This window comes from Diabrotica undecimpunctata, chromosome 3, assembly GCF_040954645.1.
Source record: "Diabrotica undecimpunctata isolate CICGRU chromosome 3, icDiaUnde3, whole genome shotgun sequence".
Lineage (NCBI taxonomy): Eukaryota > Metazoa > Arthropoda > Insecta > Coleoptera > Chrysomelidae > Diabrotica > Diabrotica undecimpunctata.
The window spans coordinates 103,688,485-103,709,611 of record NC_092805.1 but is presented as its reverse complement, the minus strand read 5'-3'; the positions used below and the strand labels follow the sequence as shown (position 1 = coordinate 103,709,611).

Sequence of the window (21,127 nt, the reverse complement as noted above, 5' to 3'; positions counted from 1 at the left end):
TAGGTTTTCAACTTATTGATGAACATATTCGCAGACGAGCCCTAGAACAAAATATTTCAAGGACAATTCGTATGAGAGTGGAAATTTGTGGCATGCAGACAAGAAATCAACCTATGCAGAATAATGTGTATGGAAGATGTACGTTCTGCAGTGGTACGAAAAACCGCAAAACTCGGTTTTTTTGTAGGCAGTGTGGCAAATATATGTGTTTGGAACATTTAACCGGACTATGCGTTGTGTGCGGTGTAGAAGAAAATGAGGAGGCAAAATGTGTATTTTTTTCCCGAAAATAAATAAATATTGATCATTTCTTACTGTGTTGTTATTTAAATATCTTCTTCTAATGGCGCTACAACCCTTTGTGAGTCTTGGCCTGCTTAACAATGTTCTTCCATTCTGCCCTGTCGGATACTTTCCTTCGCCACTGCCTGATGTTCATGGTTTTAAGATCCCTCTCTACGTTGTCTATCCATCTTTTACGGGGCCTTCCTCTTGTTCTGTTTCCTTGGGGCTTCCATCTCTGGACTACTTTTACAGCTCGATTATCTGGCATTCTTTCTAGGTGACCAAGCCAGTTTAGTCTTTGTGATTTTACAAATCTGACAATATTTAAATATAGTTGTATTAAATATTTAGTCACATCAAAATATTAACAGAAAATCACAACCCAAGATATTCATTATTTAAAAAGTCGGTGTCGTAGACCGACGTTACCAACTATGTTACAAGAATTCACGTTACCGGCGGAAGGTTAAAGTGAAAGTCCCAGCGCACTGGGAAATTTGTAATATCTTCGACGAATTTAATGTAGAAATAAGCATTTATTAAACATTATATTAAACATAGCAAAAAAGTATTACTTTTTTAACTGCTTATTTTAAGACATTTTTTAAAAAATTTGTTTTTTATTATTCTCTGTAGTTTCAATATTTAAGAATCCATCCCTCTTTGTCAAATAACTGTAGAAGTATACCATATGCAGCAATAAATTCTATAAATTTTTGATATCTGGGATAAATATTTAACAACAACCGATCTATTTGCAATCCTCCATACTGAAATACACACATAATAGCCCTATTATCAAGGTGTTATTTGTTACATACGGCCAGTATTGCAAAAATTATTAACATTTATTAAACAGTACAAGAAAAATGTTTTTTGCAATTATATCGACAATTTATTGATTGACGTGAACTTGTAAAAATTCAAATTAACCGTCTCTTCATAACACAAGAGTTTTTCTCAATACAAAAAGTGCTCCTAATATAATCAAAAAATGCGACAGGTAAAAAACTACATTTTCGGACTTTGAACCTTGTTTATAATAGGGTCGGTCTGACAGTATCCATATGTATTTTTCATTAACTGTATCCTCCTTATGATTTAAATAGATCAAATACTTTTAATAAGTTTATTTTTATTAATTTTTTTATTAATTTATTTACTTAATAAAAATTTTCTCGTGAAATCGACTGGATTAAAATTCATTGCCACTTGCACAGAATAAAAAAATATGCTAAACAGATAAAACAAGCATGTCAGAATAAATATTATACCATGGCCTAGAGGTCAAGGTAATATAAACTATTCGCTATCTAATAATTGCTCCTCATTTAATCGTTGCTTTTTTCAGGCAAAGGAGCTCCACCAAAAGCTGGTGTACCCCCACCACCTCCGCCAGGATGTCCAGGATGTCCTCCACCCCCACCCGTCCTCGACTTGGCAAGTATGGGAGGAGCAGGAGATGCAAGTCAAGATCGTTCGGCTCTCTTTGCGGAAATAAACAAAGGACAAGATATTACCAAGAGTTTGAAAAAAGTCACTGACGATATGCAGACTCATAAAAATCCTACTTTGAGGCAAGGCCCTGCACCTTTCAAAGCGACAACTCAACAGACAAGCTTGTCATCTGTCAAACCTGCACAGGTAAGCCAACTTCGTAAATATATTGAGACCATAATGAAAATGATAAGTGTCAATAATGATTTAATTTGTTTTTTGAAATTTTAATGTAGTTTTGGTAATAATTTTTTCGGCTTGCTGTCTTTCCATATTATTTTTTTATGTGTTTTCTCGAATATCTATTGAGCCTAAGTTTCTATATAATGTTCAAAGATATTAATGATACTGTCTTCCCTCCCTCAACATTTATCTTTGTCGTTTCATTCCCTGTTTCTCATACTCCGCTTTGAAGATTTAGGATCTTCTTATTTGACCTCTCTTCCTTTTAGCTATGGGTTCCTATTAGTTATTTTTTTATCCATCTGTTTTCATAAACTCTTCTTATATGTCTGTAGGTAGTACTTCACTAGTTTTTCTTACATGCATTACATTGTGTTGTAGTTACCTTACTGCTATTCCTTTTATTATTATCCAATTTTTTGTTCATGTTATGATACTTCGTAGTAATGCATTAAATATGTGTCATTAGAGATATATATCTTGAATTTAAACTCGAGAGCTGCATTCTTCTTGTACCCTCTCATCGTGTAACCTAGTTCTTTAGAGTCTTGTATAATAACTACTTGATATATATACTAATTTTTTTAAGTCCAAATATATTTTTTATTTTATTAATTCCACATAAACATAACATCAAATATACATACTGTATCTACATAAACTGTTAAACAGAATATATTTAAATCTATCGGTTTTTCCGAAATTTTATTTGTTACTAAAAACAAGAATAGGATAAATTCAGCAAATAATGATGCGTAAATTTAGCTTAAATCATTAATTACAATGAAAAAAACTGCAGAATATGCAGAAATAAACTGCAGAAACTTTTTTATTTAAATCGTTTTCCATCAGTTTTAAACAAAGGTTTTTCGGTTTGATTAATAATATTTTCTTTCTGTATTTTCAATTGCATCCGAATATATCAAAATTAATGTTTCATTTGTTATTTTCCAGATTATTACTCAAGAAGCAATTATATAAATATAGAATTAATTACAAATTATTTCAAAAAACATTCGCTGAGAATTTTTTTTAACTTTATCTACTTAAAAATATATATTATATATGCAGCTGTAAACATTACTAATATTTATTACTATACTGACTATATTTATAAAAAGCAATAAGATACCAAATATATAAAAAATAAAATATATGTTGGTTAATAAACGATATCTCTCAAAGTTGGTACCGTTGATCTTTATCAGTGCGTCATCTGCTACAGCATACGAAATAAGTCCAGACATAATATCGTTTATTCCTTTACAAACATCATTATATATAATCATTCTCAGCGTATTCTACCAATTATGGTGCAGTCTCCGTTACATAGTCGTTCTCCATTTCTGCCCACGATTGACTAATATTCGCGTTTCTGTGCTTTTCTTAAATTTGGACGTCTTCTTGATGCCTCTTGAATACCACAGTTAATTCTAGTGGACAATCTATTGTCAGTTCTTCTCGCTAAATGTCCTGCCCACTGTCATTTTGAAGATTTAATTCTGTGGATTACATCAGTGATCTTGGTTTTCCTTCTGATCCATTCTATTATTTTCCGATCTCTCTTTGTTATACTGTTGTGAATTTATTAATTGTTATGTCTTTAATTTATAATGTCTTTATCAAAAGGTTCTTATCTTAATTTATTAAAAAGCACAATAACTGATATTAGTTTATTTATCACTAAACATACATAATTTATTAGTAGGCGAGCGTAACAACAATATCGCGAGCGCGAATCGTCTTTATTAACTGTTTTCAAAATAAAAGTTCCCTCATATTTATACGAAAACAGCTGCTCTAGAACTGCATGGATGTTGACTTCAATTGACCTGGTTTCGCCTCGAATGGACAGGCCTAATTCCGGAAGATTCGAATGGAACCAGTTTTTTATTACTTGGGGTTTATGGTTGAAAGGTCTCGTATAATCTAAAACATATTAGTGAATAAAAACATGTTTACAGGTTAAAACTATGACTCATATTTTTACGTAACATTGCCCCCCTCTCAAAAGATGGTTCCTCCTGGAACCTTGTCGGGACTAGAACTGGAACGGTATGCTGGTATCGGCAACTGGACTCTCTTTTACAACTTCCAGTTGTATAAAAATGACAAGGGACGGTTTTCTCTCCGCACCAGTAACTATGCGGATTGCAACAGACTAACACCTGGACTTCGGTCTCTTTAAAGATCTCCTCCACCATATTTCGTATAACCCTCCAATCTAATTGGCGGCACTCCAACTTTGGCATGGCTAACTTTTGCACGTCGGACTCTAGTACGTGCCCTCTCAATTGAAGTAAGGCTTCCCATACATCTCGGTAGGTAGGTTGGTCACGGGCAGTGTCTTTTGTTACCAGGTAGAAAAGGTAACGTGATGCATCTTGGAGTTTCAAGGTTTTACCGGGAGCTGGCACTTGGCATTGAAGTTCTGCAACTCGACCAAACTTCCTTCGAAAGACGGATGCCAACCGGTAAGGGCCAGCGAGTGGTCATCGGGGAGCGCGAGTAAATCTTGCTTTTCTTCAGTGGTAACACCATGTCTTGCTTTACCGGTACCTCCATAGGCACCCATAAATTCCTCAAACGTGAGGTCAGACACATCTTGGACTTGGTTTACTTCCACTTCTTCATCTACGTCGTGGTCACCTTCGAAAGATGCCAACCGGTTATGGTGTACTATCATCGGCTTTCCCCTCGGAATCTTGCTTATTCGGTAGATGACATCGTTGATCTTCTCCATGATGAGGTATGGATCTTCCCAAGACTGCTGCAATTTGGGAGAACAACCTTTTCGCTTCTTGGGATTATACAGCCATACTTTGTCGTTCTTCTTAAAGCAACCCTTTTCGGCTTGTGTATCGTACCGTTTCTTCATTCGGTCGCTAGCGATCTGAAGGTGGGAACGGACCAACTCATGTACATCGTCCATTCTTCTTCGTAATTCGATCACATAATCTTCACCTGCTACATCTTCTCCAGGTCGACACCCAAATTCTAGATCACAAGGTAGTCGCATTTCGCGTCCGAATAGGACTCTGGCTGGTGTCTGGCCCGTTGATTCGTTAACAGCAGATCTGTAGGCCATTGTGAAGAACGGAAGGTATTGGTCCCAGTCTCGCTGATGATCGGACACCATCTTTGTCAAATACTTGCCAACTGTCCTATTCATTCGTTCTACCATACCATCCGATTGCGGATGATACGCGGTAGTTCTTGTTTTCTTCATGCCTAGTCTATCACATATTCCTTGGAATAGATCACTTTCGAAGTTCCTGCCTTGGTCACTATGGATCTCCAAAGGCACTCCAAATCGGCTGATATATTCTTGGATCAACTTATCTGCAACGGTGGCGGCCTTCTGGTCTGGAAGTGCATAATTCTCGACCCACTTAGTGAAGTAATCCATTACTACCAACATGTACTTGCCCCCATTTTCACTTTCTGGAAATGGCCCTGCAATGTCCAAAGCTATTCTTTCAAACGGGCTTCCAACATTATATTGTCTCATAGGAGCTCTCCTTTTCCGGTGAGGCCCGTTACTCGTAGCACAAATAGTACATTTCTTACACCAGTCTTTTACGTCGTCGGAACTGTTCATCCAATAAAACCGTTCCCGAATTCGCTGAAGGGTTTTCCTTACACCAAAATGCCCTCCCGATGGACTGACGTGTAACTGACGAAGTACTTCGGCTATTCTGCTCTTTGGGATCACCAACTGTCTTCTTTTCTCTGAACCGTCATCATTTTCCAGGACTCGTTTGAGCAAGCCATCTTCGATGATAAATGAGTTCCACTGGGCCCAATACGTCTTAACTACTGAGCATAGGTTTGATATTTCCTGCCAAGGTGGTCGACGGTTTTCCTCTTTCCATTTTCGGATTTTCTGTATAACTGGATCTCTCTCTTGTTCTTCCCTTATCTTAGTAGGCGTCCAGTCGTCGTTGACAATCGTCGTTCTTAGCACTGCCGCTTCCTTGGATTCCGTTTTGTTGCAGTGGGAACACTCTGCTGGGCATGGCCTTCTGGAAAGAGAATCAGCATTTCTGTGGCTAACTCCGGCTCGGTGCTCAATCTTAAAATCGTATTCTTGGAGTCGTTCGATCCACCTGGCTATCTGACCCTCTGGATTCTTAAACTGCATCAACCACTTAAGGGCGGCATGGTCGGTTCGGATTAAAAACTTCCTTCCATAGAGGTATTGATAGAAGTGCTCTACTGATTTCACTACTGCCAGAAGTTCTCTTCTCGTGACGCAATAATTCCGCTCGGGTTTTGAAAGAACTTTACTAAAATATCCGAGCACTCGTTCCTGTCCTCCTTGAATCTGAGACAGCACTCCTCCAATTCCCACATTACTTGCATCTGTATCTAAGATGAACTCTCCTTCTGGCAGTGGATACCCTAAAATTGGTGCTGTTATTAAATGCTTTTTCAAGGTCTCAAAGGCATTTTGGCAGTCTGTATCCCAGCGGTAATCTCTTGCTTCCTCCGTAAGTCGCGTTAATGGCTTAGCGATATCTGCAAACTTCTTAATAAACCTCCGGTAGTAAGTACATAGTCCAAGAAAACTTCTCACTTGATGTTTGTCAGTTGGTTTTGGCCATTCCTTAATGGAATCGATTTTCCCCTTATCCACGGCCACTCCTTCTTTACTGACTATATGACCCAGATAATTGACTTTACCTTGAAATAGCTGGCACTTCTTGGGGTTTAGCATCAATTGGGCAGCTTTAAGTCGATTAAAAACGTTTTCTAAATTCCTCAAATGATCTTCGAATGTCTCCCCCAAGACGATTATGTCATCTAAATAAACCAGGCATGTTTTCCAAGATAACCCTCTCAACACATTTTCCATAAGCCTCTCAAATGTCGCAGGAGCATTACAGAGTCCAAATGGCATAACGTTGAATTGCCACAATCCAGATCCTGTGGTGAAGGCTGTCTTTTCTTTATCTACTGGGTCCATTTCTACCTGCCAGTATCCAGACTTCAAATCCAAAGTAGAAAACAATTTACTTCCAGCCAATGTGTCCAATGTGTCAATGATCCGAGGCAGAGGATAACTATCTTTCTTGGTAACGTTGTTCAGCAAACGGTAATCCACACAGAACCTCGTCGTTCCGTCTTTCTTCTTAACCAGGACCACCGGAGAGACCCATGGGCTCGTAGAAGGTTCTATCACCCCGTCTTTCTTCATTTCCTGGACAATCGTTTCAGCTTCCTCTCTTTTCGCCTGTGGTAATCGTCGAGCTGTTTGACGAATTGGCTTAGCATTACCAGTATCAATTTTATGCTTAACAACGGTAGTTCTTCCCGTCTTTCCTCCTTTCGGTACGAAAATATCACGATACTGCCGAAGAAATTCCCTTAATTTCCTTTTCTCCATCTGATTTAGAGACTGTCCTGCAACTGCAACCATTTGGTCGAATGTGTCGTTGGAATTATCAGATGTTGTCGCCTGACGGATTATGGATGTCACAGGTACACAAGTTCCTACTTTTGTCTTTCTTTATGGTCACTGGGTAGTCGTTGACATTGATAAGTCTCACAGGAATTTCTTTAGCCGAAGTCACCAATTCCTTTCCAATTATGATTCCACGGCCAACCTCATCGTCGTGGTTCCAAGGCTCCATCATAACAGGTCTCCCTTCATCTACAATTCCCTGTAGTCGCGCTACTATGATCGTTTCGCTTCTCGCAGGCACGACTGTATCTTCTGTAATGGCTGCTTGCACAGTGTTGTCATTATGTGGATGGAGAAATACCTCCTCGTTGCCAACTTTGATTACCTTATTCTTAAAATCCAATTGGAATCCATGCATATTCATTACGTCCATTCCTAATATAACATCCTCTTCGATGTCAGCAACTATAACAGTATGGACAAACTTTTCTGCCCCAATTCCCAATTGTACCTGGATTTCTCCATGAATGTTGGCATTTTCACCTGTAGCGGTCCGAAGTCGTAACCTCGTTGGTAACAGTTTCTTTCGGCTGTTTATAACTGTCGGGCGTATAATGGTTCTGGTCGCTCCGGTATCCACCAACAACGTATGCTTTTTACCATTTATGTCTCCATCTACATATACACTATCTTCACGACATTTCAAAGAAGCTATTAGTATGAGAGGGTCTTTGGAAAAGTTCTGGGTCGAAGCTGCCCCCCTAAGGCTGACCCGTTCTAGTTTTCCTGATGGTGAGTTTCTTGATTTGCGTCGTACCTAGGGTGTTTACAGGAGCTTCGTACGTGTCCTATTTCGCCACAATTCCAGCATCTGATGGTCTTCGTTTTCTTATATGTCATGCTTTTCATCATATTAACGAGCTGGTCCAGTTTATCTTCATCTCCTTCCTCTTTTACCGTCCTAACTTTACTGTACCCGCCAGAGGCCTGCGTAGCTGACTCGTATTCGAGGGCGGCGGATAGGACATCAACCAGCCTCTTGTGACGAGCTAATCGTAGTGTTCTCTGCATTTCATGATCACGAAGACCATCAATAAACGTTTGAACGGCCAACTTTTCCATCATGTCTTCGGGAGCTGTTGGATAAGCATATCGTACTAATCTGGCAATATCTACCTCATATTCTTGAAGAGCCTCCTCTTTCTTCTGTCTACGATTTTTAAGCTGTGACTGATATACATGCTCCAAATGTTCGTGGCCATATCGCATATTTAGCCTCTTCTTGAGTTGTTCGAAATCATCGGTCTCCTCTACGGCTATGGTCTGCAGCACATCTAAGGCATCTCCTCGAAGAGCGATAGTCAGGTTTACAGCCTTTTCTTTTTCAGACCATCCATTCGCTCTTGCGGCTGATTCGAACTGTTTCATGTAGTTGTTCCATGATGATTTTCCGTCGAAAGTTGGGACTTTAACATGAATAGAACCTCCACTTCCTTCAAATTTCGGCCGTGTCTCCAACTTACATTTCGTCTCGTCTTCTTTTATCTCCACTGTAATCGGATTGTTACCTCTCTCTGCTGTCCCTGTTTCCTCCATCTTCTTTTCCATCTCTTTCCATATCTTTTCTTCGAAGGCCAACATATCGGCAGCAACTTGGTTTTTTAACGAAGATATTCTATCGTCCAGGGCAGACATCTCAGAAGTGACTTTAGAGATTTCCGAAGAGATGTTAGCAGAGACTTTGCTTTCCAGCGAAGAAATCTCGTTAGAAACTTTGTTTTCTAATGAGGCGATGTCGCCGGAAACTTTCGAAATATCGCCAGAAACTTTGTTCTCTAATGATGCGATGTCACCAGAAACTTTGGCTACATCACCAGAAACTTTGGCTACATCAGAAGAAACTTTCGAAATATCGTCAGAAACTTTGTTCTCTAATTTCGAAATCGACGAGATAACAGCATCTTCAAATATATAAGTCTCTGGATCTAGTCCTTCTTCTAGCAAAGCGTTCTTTAGTCGTTGGACTAACTCAGCCTTTTTTCCGGTAGAAGCTAATTCTCTGTCTTCGAGATGTCTTCTTAAATTAGTCACTGTCAGCTCATAAATCGTCGTCATTTTCACAATTTATTTTATATTCACTTGTATTATTATTATAAGTCTAATTTATGTTCGATCTCACTTCTGCCACCATTTGTTGTGAATTTATTAATTGTTATGTCTTTAATTTATAATGTCTTTATCAAAAGGTTCTTATCTTAATTTATTAAAAAGCACAATAACTGATATTAGTTTATTTATCACTAAACATACATAATTTATTAGTAGGCGAGCGTAACAACAATATCGCGAGCGCGAATCTTCTTTATTAACTGTTTTCAAAATAAAAGTTCCCTCATATTTATACGAAAACAGCTGCTCTAGAACTGCATGGATGTTGACTTCAATTGACCTGGTTTCGCCTCGAATGGACAGGCCTAATTCCGGAAGATTCGAATGGAACCAGTTTTTTATTACTTGGGGTTTATGGTCGAAAGGTCTCGTATAATCTAAAACATATTAGTGAATAAAAACATGTTTACAGGTTAAAACTATGACTCATATTTTTACGTAACAATACCTAGCACGCATCGCTCTATTGAGCTTTGAATGACTTTGAGTTTCGCTATTATCTCTTTCTTTAGTGTCCAAGTTTCGCAGCCATATGTCATGATTCTTCAGGTGGAGTTGCATCCTGGATTTATATATAGCTGCATTTTTAACAAAAAAAGCCCAAGCTAGTCATTCTTCTGTTGATTTCTGGGAGTAAGGAGCCAGATTTAGGTATTATCTGTCCTAGGTATACATACTCGTCTACTGTCTCAAGTGCAGTGTTGTTTATTATTACATCTTGGACATCCACTAGCTCGTTGTACATGGTTTTTGTTTTGTCAAGTTCATTTTTAGGCCAGCTCATTGCTAGCTGCATTTAGATCGCTTATAAGTTCTTGTAGTTCTGCAGGATTATTAGCAATCAGAACGATGTCGTCTGAAAATCTTAGATGGCTGAGGTATCCTCCATGCATGGATAGATCTTTCTTCTGTCAGTTCATTTTGCTGAATATATTTTCTAGAGTTGCAGTGAAGAGCTTTGGTGATATTGCATCTCCTTGTCGGACGCCTCTGGTAGTGGGAAATGCTAGACTGTTTTCATAAATTTGTACTTTAGCTTTTGCTTGTCTGTATATATTTGATAAAGTCTCTATGTACTGTTTGTCTATGCCTTGGTTGGTCCAAGTTCCTATTACTACCTTGGGATATGTAGAATCGAAAGCCTTCTCGAAATCTATGAAGGTTAAAACTAGCGGTATTTCATATTCTTTAGCTCTACTCATTAGTTCTCAAAGCGTATAGATATGATCCATGGTGCTGAATCCAATTCTGTAGCCAGCTTGCTGTCTTGGCTGTGCAGCATCTAATGAATTTGTTAATGTGTTGTTGATGATCTTTGTGAATATCTTGTATGTGATAGGTCTGTAATTTTTGATATCCTCTTTGTGCTACCTTCCTTATGAATCTGCTGTATTCCGGTGGTATATCAGTTCGTAAATATGCCTGTTAAGATTTTCCAGATTTTTTGCCTGGGTAGTGTATTCGTCTGACTCCCTTTGGAGTGAGTGAATACTTATCTGAGGGTCTTGTGAGAGAAAATTATGGAGCCTTGACATTTCTGCAGTCTGTTCTATCTCCTTGCACTGCTTTCTCCACGATTCTCTTTTAACCTTATATTTATATATAGTTATATTCAGACAGAGCTTTACGATAATTCCCCCCTTCCCCACACCTGATCATTTGGCGAAATTAAATTTTAGTCTTCTCTCTTTTGACTTTCGAGGTTGTCAATCCTCCATGGCACTTTCTTGTTGTGTTGTTGCTAAACAACACTCGTACCCTTTTACGTCTAAGAAATGCAACATAAAGGAAAAAGATCATAAACTTTAAGTACAAATTTATTCTTCTCAATAACACCAATGTCGTATTTGTGATCCAAATCGTCAATTTGACATTCTCCTTGTTTAGCCTCTTCTAAGTTTGCTCGTTCTCCATCTTATTGACGATCATGTCGCAGATTTATGATAAAATAAAGATTATTTACCATATGATGTATGAAAAATCCTATGGTAAATTGGAGCAACTGCTGAAGATTTTAATAATTAGTTTGCTTATTGAGAGATCTTTTGTCAACAGGTACTGGCAATGGATCTAACAGGATGGCAGGCATTTTGAGAGCTCGAGTGGGCTTCACAGATAGCTCACTAAATTCTTCCATGCTACATTCAACCGCCATCTTGTAAAACAGGGTCATAGGTTTATCCTGTTAAAAATGTAACAATTGCATACTCTGTATTCCAGTCTTGAAGTGTGGTGCAAATGTATGAAAGTCTAAAAAATGGTCATTGTTCATCTGTACTGTAAAGAACTTAACTAGTTGTAGAAGTTACTAGCTCCATACAATATTGAGTATTGGTCCTTTTTGGCTTTTTTTAACTCTATGAGAATATATTAAAAGTGAAATTCTTTTTCTGTCTTAGTGTTAACTTACAAGTGTTAAGAGTACGAAATTGGAAAATTAGGGCGCAGACTACGAAGAAATGGAAGTTGATTCTGAAGCAGAGCAAGACCCACTATAGATTGTAGAGCAAATGATGATGAACAAGACTGTCTACAGACCAATTCTTCACTTCTTTGGGCAAGTGGGCCACAAGAACGAAAATAATTTAGAAATACTCCTGGTGATTGTCTCCGGAAATTTTCCAGGAAGGAGACCAAGGAGGCGGTCACTGACGCGATGGACTAACCAACTCTGGCATTCAATGGGCCGTTCATTCTGCGAAACACTAGGGCAGTTGAAAATATAAATCAATGGAAGTATCTAGTTGACTGTATTAGGGAAAATCACGATCCTCATTAATAATTTGATTCCCAGCTATTAAACAATAAAATTATATTTCCAATGTCTAATAGTTTCGCAATCACAAGTTGAGGAATCAATCGCAATATTTTATGATGCGTCAATGGCACTAAAAAAAGGTTATCGTCAACAAATAAAAATAGTAAATAATGTCAATTAAATCTTCGTTTTCTTTTCAGGTTGAGAAAGCTCCGATTTTCAACCAAGACGGTAAGAAATGGATGATCGAATACCAAAAAGGCAATCACAATCTATTGGTTGAGAATGCCGAGATGAATAATGTCGTTTACCTCTTTAAGTGCGAAAACTCTACTGTACAGATCAAAGGAAAAATTAACTCCATAACTTTGGATTCGTGCAAAAAGACCTCTGTGGTGTTTGATTCACTTGTGTCTTCCATGGAATTTATCAATTGCCAATCTGTGCAAATGCAGGTACGTAATCATAATTTCATATTGACTATAAAGCTACTCTATTAATAAAATATGTTTATAAAAATATATCTCTTTGCCTTAATGTAAGGCTTATTATTGGTACAAAGGTTTTGAATTGTGAATATATTTTAATAAAAACATTTTATGTTTATCGATTTCCATTCCGGAAATCGTTTTGAACACATTATTATAAACAGCAAACATATTAACCTATAGATTCTTATTAGTTGGCGCTATGTAGTTTCCAATTTGACAGTTAACTTACTTGACCTCGATCTTGAAGGCAAAACAGCCATGTTTTTACTTTAAATTCTGAGAGTGATGTTTTACCGCCGGATTGATATCAAATTCTGATTTTATCCATTAATGTTGGTATATTCTTATTGCTGACTTCTTTTAGTATTGGTAACTAGAGCCTGCTACATTCCGTTGATGAGTTTGCTACATATTTTTCTTCATTACGTAAGATGAAGGCTGCTTCTGCGATTTTTTTCTTTTTGCTCTCTGTTTCCTTCATGACTATTAATGGATCTTTTCATTGAACTCTGTACCCATTTCTCCAGGCATGTTGGCATATCTGGGATGTGTCAAAGTCTCTGTTTTTGATGTATGATTCATGCTCATTTATCCGGACACTTAGTGGTTTTGAGGTTCCTCCCACATAAAAATTGTTGCATTCCCAAGGTATTTTATAGATACAGTTTTTTATCTCTCGTATGTGTTCTTTAGACCCTTTTTTTAAAAATGATGTATGGTTAAAGTGATACTGGTAAAACCTATATTTATGTAACTTTGGGGTTAGTTGGTATATATGTATTTACTAATATTTCGAAGAAAAGAACCAAAAAAAAAACATTTTATTATTTAAGGCAACAACAAATAAACGTGATTTAAATAACTTTTTATCGCGTAAAACTTTATAAAAGGCATATGAACTAAAATTGAAGAAAACAGCATGTTATGTATTATAATTTCTGGGAAGTATTATTACATAATATATCCTATCTACGTGTGGCATCCGCTTTTGATGTCATGCACTGTGTTTTGAGGAAGTAGCTTAGTGATTGCTGAACGAACTGGTTAATTATTACATTCCTTTTCGCAATTGACCCTGGCGTGCCGATAATCACGAATGGAGACTTTCTTCCAGTTATTCTTGGTATAGTCCAGGCGGAATCTGTTTTGAATTGGATATTTTCGAATAAGTCTATTTTTTGCTGTAATCACTTCAAGATATACCTTGTATCAATAATCAGGATATGCACCAGTCGCAAACCTTGTGCTTCATTTTTTATTTGTCAAAATCTGAAAAAAATCGAAAATTGTTGCTTTTTGCGCCCATATTTTCGTCTATAACTATAACTATAGCAAGAGATATTGCTCCTAAAAAAAATTGTAGAGGGTAAAAGTTTCGTTTTTCAATTTTAGATAATACTTAACTAGCTAGGAATTGAAAATTTCATGTTTATTGTTTAAAAAATAGCAATAATTCAAGTAATAGCATAATTTATAGCCTTCATATTTCGCATAGAAAAACTTTACAATACGACTGAAACGTGTGCTAAATTTCGTTAGGTTCGGTTTAATAGTTTTTGCATAATAATTTTGTAATCCAAGGTCCATAAAAAAAATTTAAAATGTGCAATATTATGCTGGGCCCAAAATAAGCACTTTAAATAGTAGAAAATTTCCAATTTCTAGCTAGTCAAATATTATGTAAAATTAAAAAGCGAAACGTTTACTTTATATAATTTTTTTTGTAGGAGCAATATCTCTCGAGTTACAGGCGAAAATATGGCGCAAAAATTTTGGCGCAAAAAGCCAAAATTTTCGATTTTTTTTTTTTCAGATTTTGTTAAATAAATAAATTTTATCAGCTCACGTAATTGTTGCTTGGTTTCGGGAGTAAAATCAAATATCTCATGTTTCGTCGCCTGTAACAATGGAATCCAAAAATTCCTTCCGTTTTTTCTTCACATTGTTGCCAAAACTACTGGACACACACGACACGTTGCTGTTTGTGATGTTCTGTAGTGCAGCACGGTACCCACCGTGCGCACACTTTGTGGTAGCCTAATTTTTCTGTTAATATCTTATGAATTGTGGTGTGGGAAGTCTCAGGAATACGCAAAGCAAGGTTTTAATAGTGAACTTTCGATCTTCAAGCAATATTCTTTCATTTTTTTCGACAATTTCGTCTGAAACTGAAAGGCCTTGAACGATCTTCATCGTGAATTTCCGTTCGATCTTCACTGAATTCTCTACACCATTTACGAGCATATTGAACAGATATGCACTTTTCCCCATAATCTTCGATTAACTGACGATGAGTGTCAATAGGTGAAATCCATTTTGCAATTAAAAAACGTATCACAGCACAAATTTTGCGTCTGTCGGTAACGGCTATTGAGAGCTCCATCTCCTCTGAAGGCTGCTAGGCCGGCAGGGCACTGAGCAATGCAGCCATGCGAGAGTAGTGAGGCGAGAGGGAAGGAGAGTTTATGCATAAGGCAGTGTTGTCCGATTTCTCCCAGAACGTCTCATTCTTTCTCAGCGGAATAGGGAACCTTTTACAAATGATCCTCGTATATAACTGTGTTCTAGTAAAAATCAAGTTATAAAAACACAAATTTAATCATTCATTGTGGAATGTACAAATAACAATAATAAGTAACAATATTTATATAACTGACATTCTGAATTTTTTTTTGTTTATCGTACTTATTGTAAAATATATGTGAATTAATGAGTAGTAGTTGGAAAATATGGATTGCCAGTTTCTTGTACCATCGCAGTGTTTTGCGAATTACTGGATAATATGCCATTAGTTGGTCATGTTTAACTCCACCCCTGTATTTGTTATACATAGCAAGAGGTAGCGGCTTTTCCTAAATGAAAACTATTATAAAAATTGGGTGACCTTGATCCAAATAATCGCTCAATAAATGCATCATTATTTTTTTCTCATGGCCTTTACCACCAAGCACGTCGCGTTCATCTCCACAAACAACAAATTTTAAGATTAGCCCATTAGGTTCCGTCATCATACATAGTTTAACTCCGTATTTATGACGCTGATTTGGCAGATATTTTCTGAAAATAAGTCTCCCTTTCCATAAGATCATAGACTTGTTTCTTGGGTGAGTAAACTTTCCTCGTGATGTTGTTAAAATAGTCTACAACAGGTTTTCGCTTAAACCTTAAATCTTAAAGATGATCTTCGGGAATTTCCTCACTTCCCCTCTAAGTTTTAGAAAAATGAAGACATATCATAATTATTAAATACCGATGTTGATTCATATAGTTTGAAAAGTAAGTCGTTACTAACCTGTGTTTCTTCCAATAATCTTTTATCTCAGGAAGTTTTATAGTACCAGTATGTAAAATCAACCCTAAGAACACAAGACACTCTTTTAGTGTGTATACCTTTCACTTAGTAATTCTTGATCGATTGGATCCTTTAATGGCTAGTACTTCAATAGCATAGTTGTTACATTCTGTTATTATGGTTTCTAAAAATTCATCGTTAAGAAGTATTCTGAACCATTTATACGGTCCATCACCTGAAGGCTCTACTAAATATCTATTTGTTCCTGTAAAATGTATATTTTTTATACTCTTACCACAAGTCTTCGATGTGGATCTCATTTTTTTAACTGTAACATCTTTTGTAGAGTTTAATTCTCTCATAAAGTACATGTATTCCCGAATGTATCCCGAGTAATGTCTCTAGAGTTTTTGCAATCAAGTTAATTACCCTTCTTATTAATCGGGCATATTATTCCCCTTAGCCACTCTATAGTAAATTCGTTTTGCCATATAAATACTACTAGTTTATGGATTGCTGCCAAAAGTTGGTCACCACCTTCCTTATATATTTCAGAGCAGATTTTGTCGATTCCTGGAGCTTTATTATATTAATTTTTTGAATGGCATTTGACATTTCTTTTGTTGGTGCTTCAATATGTAGTTGCTGATGTAGATTTAGTTGATTTTCTGTTGGCTTTTCTGTTTTCTGTTGACATTCTGGTTGGTTTTCTGTCTTGGCTTAAATTCTTGACAATTACTATTGAGTTAATATTTTCTTGTTTCATTTTTATCAAATAAACTTTGTATCTCATTTAACGTTTTCTATGTATATTCCCTCTTCTTAAGTCGATGGATACGCTTTTCCTCTATTCTGAAGCGCATGTACTCTTCTTTTTTTTTCTCCCTGTGCAATCTGCTTCAAGAGTTTTTTGATATGCCGCGTTTTTTTCTTTGTTGCCATCTCGCACTCATTATCAAACTATACAAACTATTCTACCGATTTCTGTAATACAATACCTAGTATTTTTATCCACAGCTGGTTAATATCTTCTTCTGCTACCGTCTGTCCTTATTTTATCTTCTATTTGCTCCCTATATACATTTATTATGTCCGGATCTTTTAATTGGCGAATATTTATTTTTTCTCTCACTTTTTCCAATATCCTTTTTTTGATTGGTGAAATATTAAGAGAATTATTAAGCTTGCACTTACAGAACCTAGTTTATCTAGAAATTAGTTAATCCGGCTTATAATCGTTGAACGTCAACGATAGTGATCATCAGATTGATTAATTTAATGAAAATATCGTTGAAGTATGTTTATAATTTCTTTAATTTTTTAGGTCATGGGCAAAGTTCCTACCATCTCAATCGATAAGACTGACGGGTGCCAAGTATATTTGAGTCCGGAATCATTGGATGTTAACATAATCACTTCAAAGTCATCAGAAATGAACGTACTGATACCAAAAGGAGACGGAGATTACACCGAAATTCCTGTACCGGAACAATTCAGAACAAGTGTGAACACCAAAAACAACACCCTTACAACCGTCGTAATCGAAAACAAGGGATAAATTGTTCGTGTTTAATATTTATGAACTACATTTACGTCTAACAAATTTTATAATTTTTATTTTTCAGTATTCGTATCTCCGGCTTTGAAATATTTATTTTTACGCTTAGCTAAGAAAAAAGAGATTAGTGGTAATCATAGTATGTAAATTTCTGATTTTGCAGGAACAATGGGATTAGATTATTACAAAATATATGTTGATATTGAAATAGAAAGGAATAATCAATAACAACGGTAGCATTTTCTCCAACTCTTTCATTGCTTATATAATGGGCAACAAATAAGGTAATCGAAGATCAATGATGTTATGCAAATGTCATAAAAGGAGATATATCTACTTTTGTCATTAATTATAATCTTTTATTAACAATTGTTACTAACAGCATTCTTAAGTTAAGTACTAAAAACCGTTGTAGTAATTTTTGCGATATTATTAAGGCTGATTCCTATGTACATAAAATTTGTTAGTAGTAAAGTATCTGTTTAGAATAAATGATATTTATAATATTAATAACTTAAGCAATTTCATACATTTATAATCGATTAGATGAGTTATCGTCAATATCTGTTTAGAGCGAAACATATGATGTCACCAAAAGGCTGTAGCAATAATATTTCAAAATTTTTTTGAACATAATGAATAAAACAACAAACGCTGCAGGTATCAACAGTATTATATTATCCACACTAGATGTCGTTTGTTAATAGGCTACAAAAATACTTTCAGAAGTAAAAAATCTCTGATTTCTGGAAATTGGTTTCATTACAACTGCTCTTCCGTAGAAAAACATATACCACAATTACTTTAAACTTTCTTTTTGTGCACATTTAACATATGGTACAGTTTAAGTACATAAGCTGATCTAGAGAAAGCACCAATTTAATAGAATCTTGAGTTTTTTCAGTATGAAGTATACTTTTGCTTTTAATCGATTTCAATTAATTTGTTTAATAAACTTCGGCTGCAGCGAAGGTGATATGTCCAAAATCTGTTATAAATGTCATGTTTTGAAACTTTTTCTTGTCACATCCAAAAGTTATACACCAAAATTTTATTAAAAATTATTTATAGGTAATGTTTTAATGTTTTTTAATAATTAAAAGCGAATGATCAAGGAAAAGTTTGAATTTGTGTGATTGACTGTAATACTTAAGTAGTATTTTCATGGGAGTGGATTCATGTTTCATATCACTGTGTTAATCTATATTTTATGCATATATGCTTATTTTGCGCTACATATAACTTATCCTGCCATAAATTGTGCTTTTAATAAAATATAATAGTAAATACTGCATTTTTATTTCATACTAGGAAACAAATATATCCAATATGGCTATCAATTTACAGACTCGATACTAAAATTGCAAGCCTGTATTTTCTAAATTACAAAAACAATACGAACAATACTTAAGGCTATGGTTGTTCTTGGAAAATATAGGGGTTCCAAAACATCTAATTCTTCTACTTCTTAAACATTCGAAAATAGTTTCGGAAAAGTAAAGTTCAACAACGTTCTTTCCTCCTTCTTCTTTTTATATAGACATGACTGTCTGTTTTTTAATGTGCCTGCAGTAAGTTGTCGTTTCATCGTTTTCGCGGTCTTCCTACTGATCGTCTTCTAATTGGGGAACCGTCTCTTGTCGTCTTTACTAGTCTATTTGTTGCCATTCGGCTTATACTCCAGTCACTGTGGAGGAAAAGAGGTCAATACCTCTAAATTTTTTATAACTGAATCGATTTTGCTAATAATTTGGAATTAGGCTTATCTTACCTCCCTCTTCAAAAGTTATATATGCGATAGGTGAGCTTTTTATTTTTAAGGGGTGAAATCACCCCTTATTGAAAATATTGAAAAAAATTTATATTAAAGCATTTTATGGATTTAAATCGTGTTAAATTAGGCAATTGAAATATTGTCAATTATAATAATGGATATTGTGTACATTCTCAACCTTTAAATAATCTTAAAAACCACCCCTTTTAATAAAAATAATTGTAAAAAATCGTTTCAACAGGTTCAAACGCTTTTGTAGTGCATTTATATCATCTACAATGTAATTCTCTGCTTATATAAAATAATTTTGGTTGATTGCAACACTTCAACCCTTAAAAACTACCCCCTATGTCAAAATATATGAAAAAATCTTTTTAAACAACTTCAAAAGTTTTTAATGTACATTTATATTCAAAAATTCCTTTCTTATCAATAAAATATTTTTTGATTGGTTGCTTATTTTCAACCCTTAAAAACCACCTCTATGCTCACGAAACAAATTCCCCTTTGGTAAATGTCTAAATAAAAAAATTAAGTATACTCATGCTGTTTTTATTGTAAAAAATTATGCATGAAAATACTTTACATTAGAAAGTATACAAAATATATTTACAAAAATAAAAATTATTCACAATATATCAAATTATTCATTGTCTGAAGCGTTATTCTCGTCGTGTTCTAACTCCACCTCTTCGTCTATTGCAGGACAGTTTTGACAATTGTCGCCAGAGCATGTTCCACACGTAGCATTGCAAAATAGACCTAGTGTACGACAGCCACACGCTGAGCCGCAACCCTTTTTGCAATTGCAAAAAATCAGTTTCAATAGTTCTTCTGGTGCAGGTGAACTTGTCATTTTTATTGGTTGTAAAATATCATCACTCTTGAACCATCCCCAATCCGTTATATCAATCTTTTTGTTTCCAAGCCATATCTGAGTTTGTAAATAAACTCTTTTGACTCATTCAGGGCACTTACAGTTGGTACAAGAGATGATAATTTAACTGCACTATTTTTAGTTGTGGCTTTAATAAAGGATTCGTATCGCATTTATTCAAGTAATGATGAATAATCTTCGACCTTATTCATTTTGTTCATGTGGGTGTCTTTGGCAAGGCCATACAGCAAAATTGTACAGTATCTCCCAGCTTCTAAAATGTCTTCGAGATCTGAAGTACTCCTGTCATTGGCACTCATTGGCGGCTTGCCCACGCAACTTCAAAGGAGTGTCGGTTCTCTGTGTTCGTTAGTTCTCTGAAGCAAATGTTCAGTTTAGAGGTGCCTATATTATATACATAACATATATATGTATGTATGTATGTATTATATACATATTTGTGTGAGTGTTAGTGTGTCTGTTACCAGTTTTTCGAATATGGTTGAATAAAGCATTTATATATACAGAAAATCAGTTGATGCTCCAAAATATAAATAACATGCTCCAAAATTTTTTTAGAATAACTCCGTTAATTTTTAAACTACAGTGTCCATTAAAAAAATATTTTGAAGGTAATTTCAAAAGCTACAAGACTAAGTAGATTCAAATATGTTAAAATTCTTTCTTTTTAAATAGTAAAGGGCCAAAGTGCTGATTACAGGTGTGTCAGCCGCTGTATCTCAAACTTCAATTGGCTATATCTCTATTATTTTTCGAGCTACAACAAAAATAAAAAAATTAAAATTTTTTGTTAAGAAAAAAACTACATTTTGGTA

The 21,127-nt window shown here is 35.5% G+C and overlaps 1 protein-coding gene across 1 annotated transcript in view; it reads left to right on the top strand.

The window, feature by feature from the left end:
* capt (adenylyl cyclase-associated protein 1) overlaps positions 1-18,927 on the top strand; it is a 40,634-nt gene extending 21,707 nt beyond the window's left edge. The window contains exons 2-4 of the mRNA XM_072526463.1: positions 1,637-1,929; positions 12,500-12,754; positions 17,407-18,927. Of these exons, the coding sequence (XP_072382564.1) occupies positions 1,637-1,929; positions 12,500-12,754; positions 17,407-17,640 (782 nt within the window). The 3' untranslated portion in view covers positions 17,641-18,927. The remainder of the gene's footprint in view (positions 1-1,636; positions 1,930-12,499; positions 12,755-17,406) is intronic.
* Positions 18,928-21,127: the final 2,200 nt, after the last annotated feature.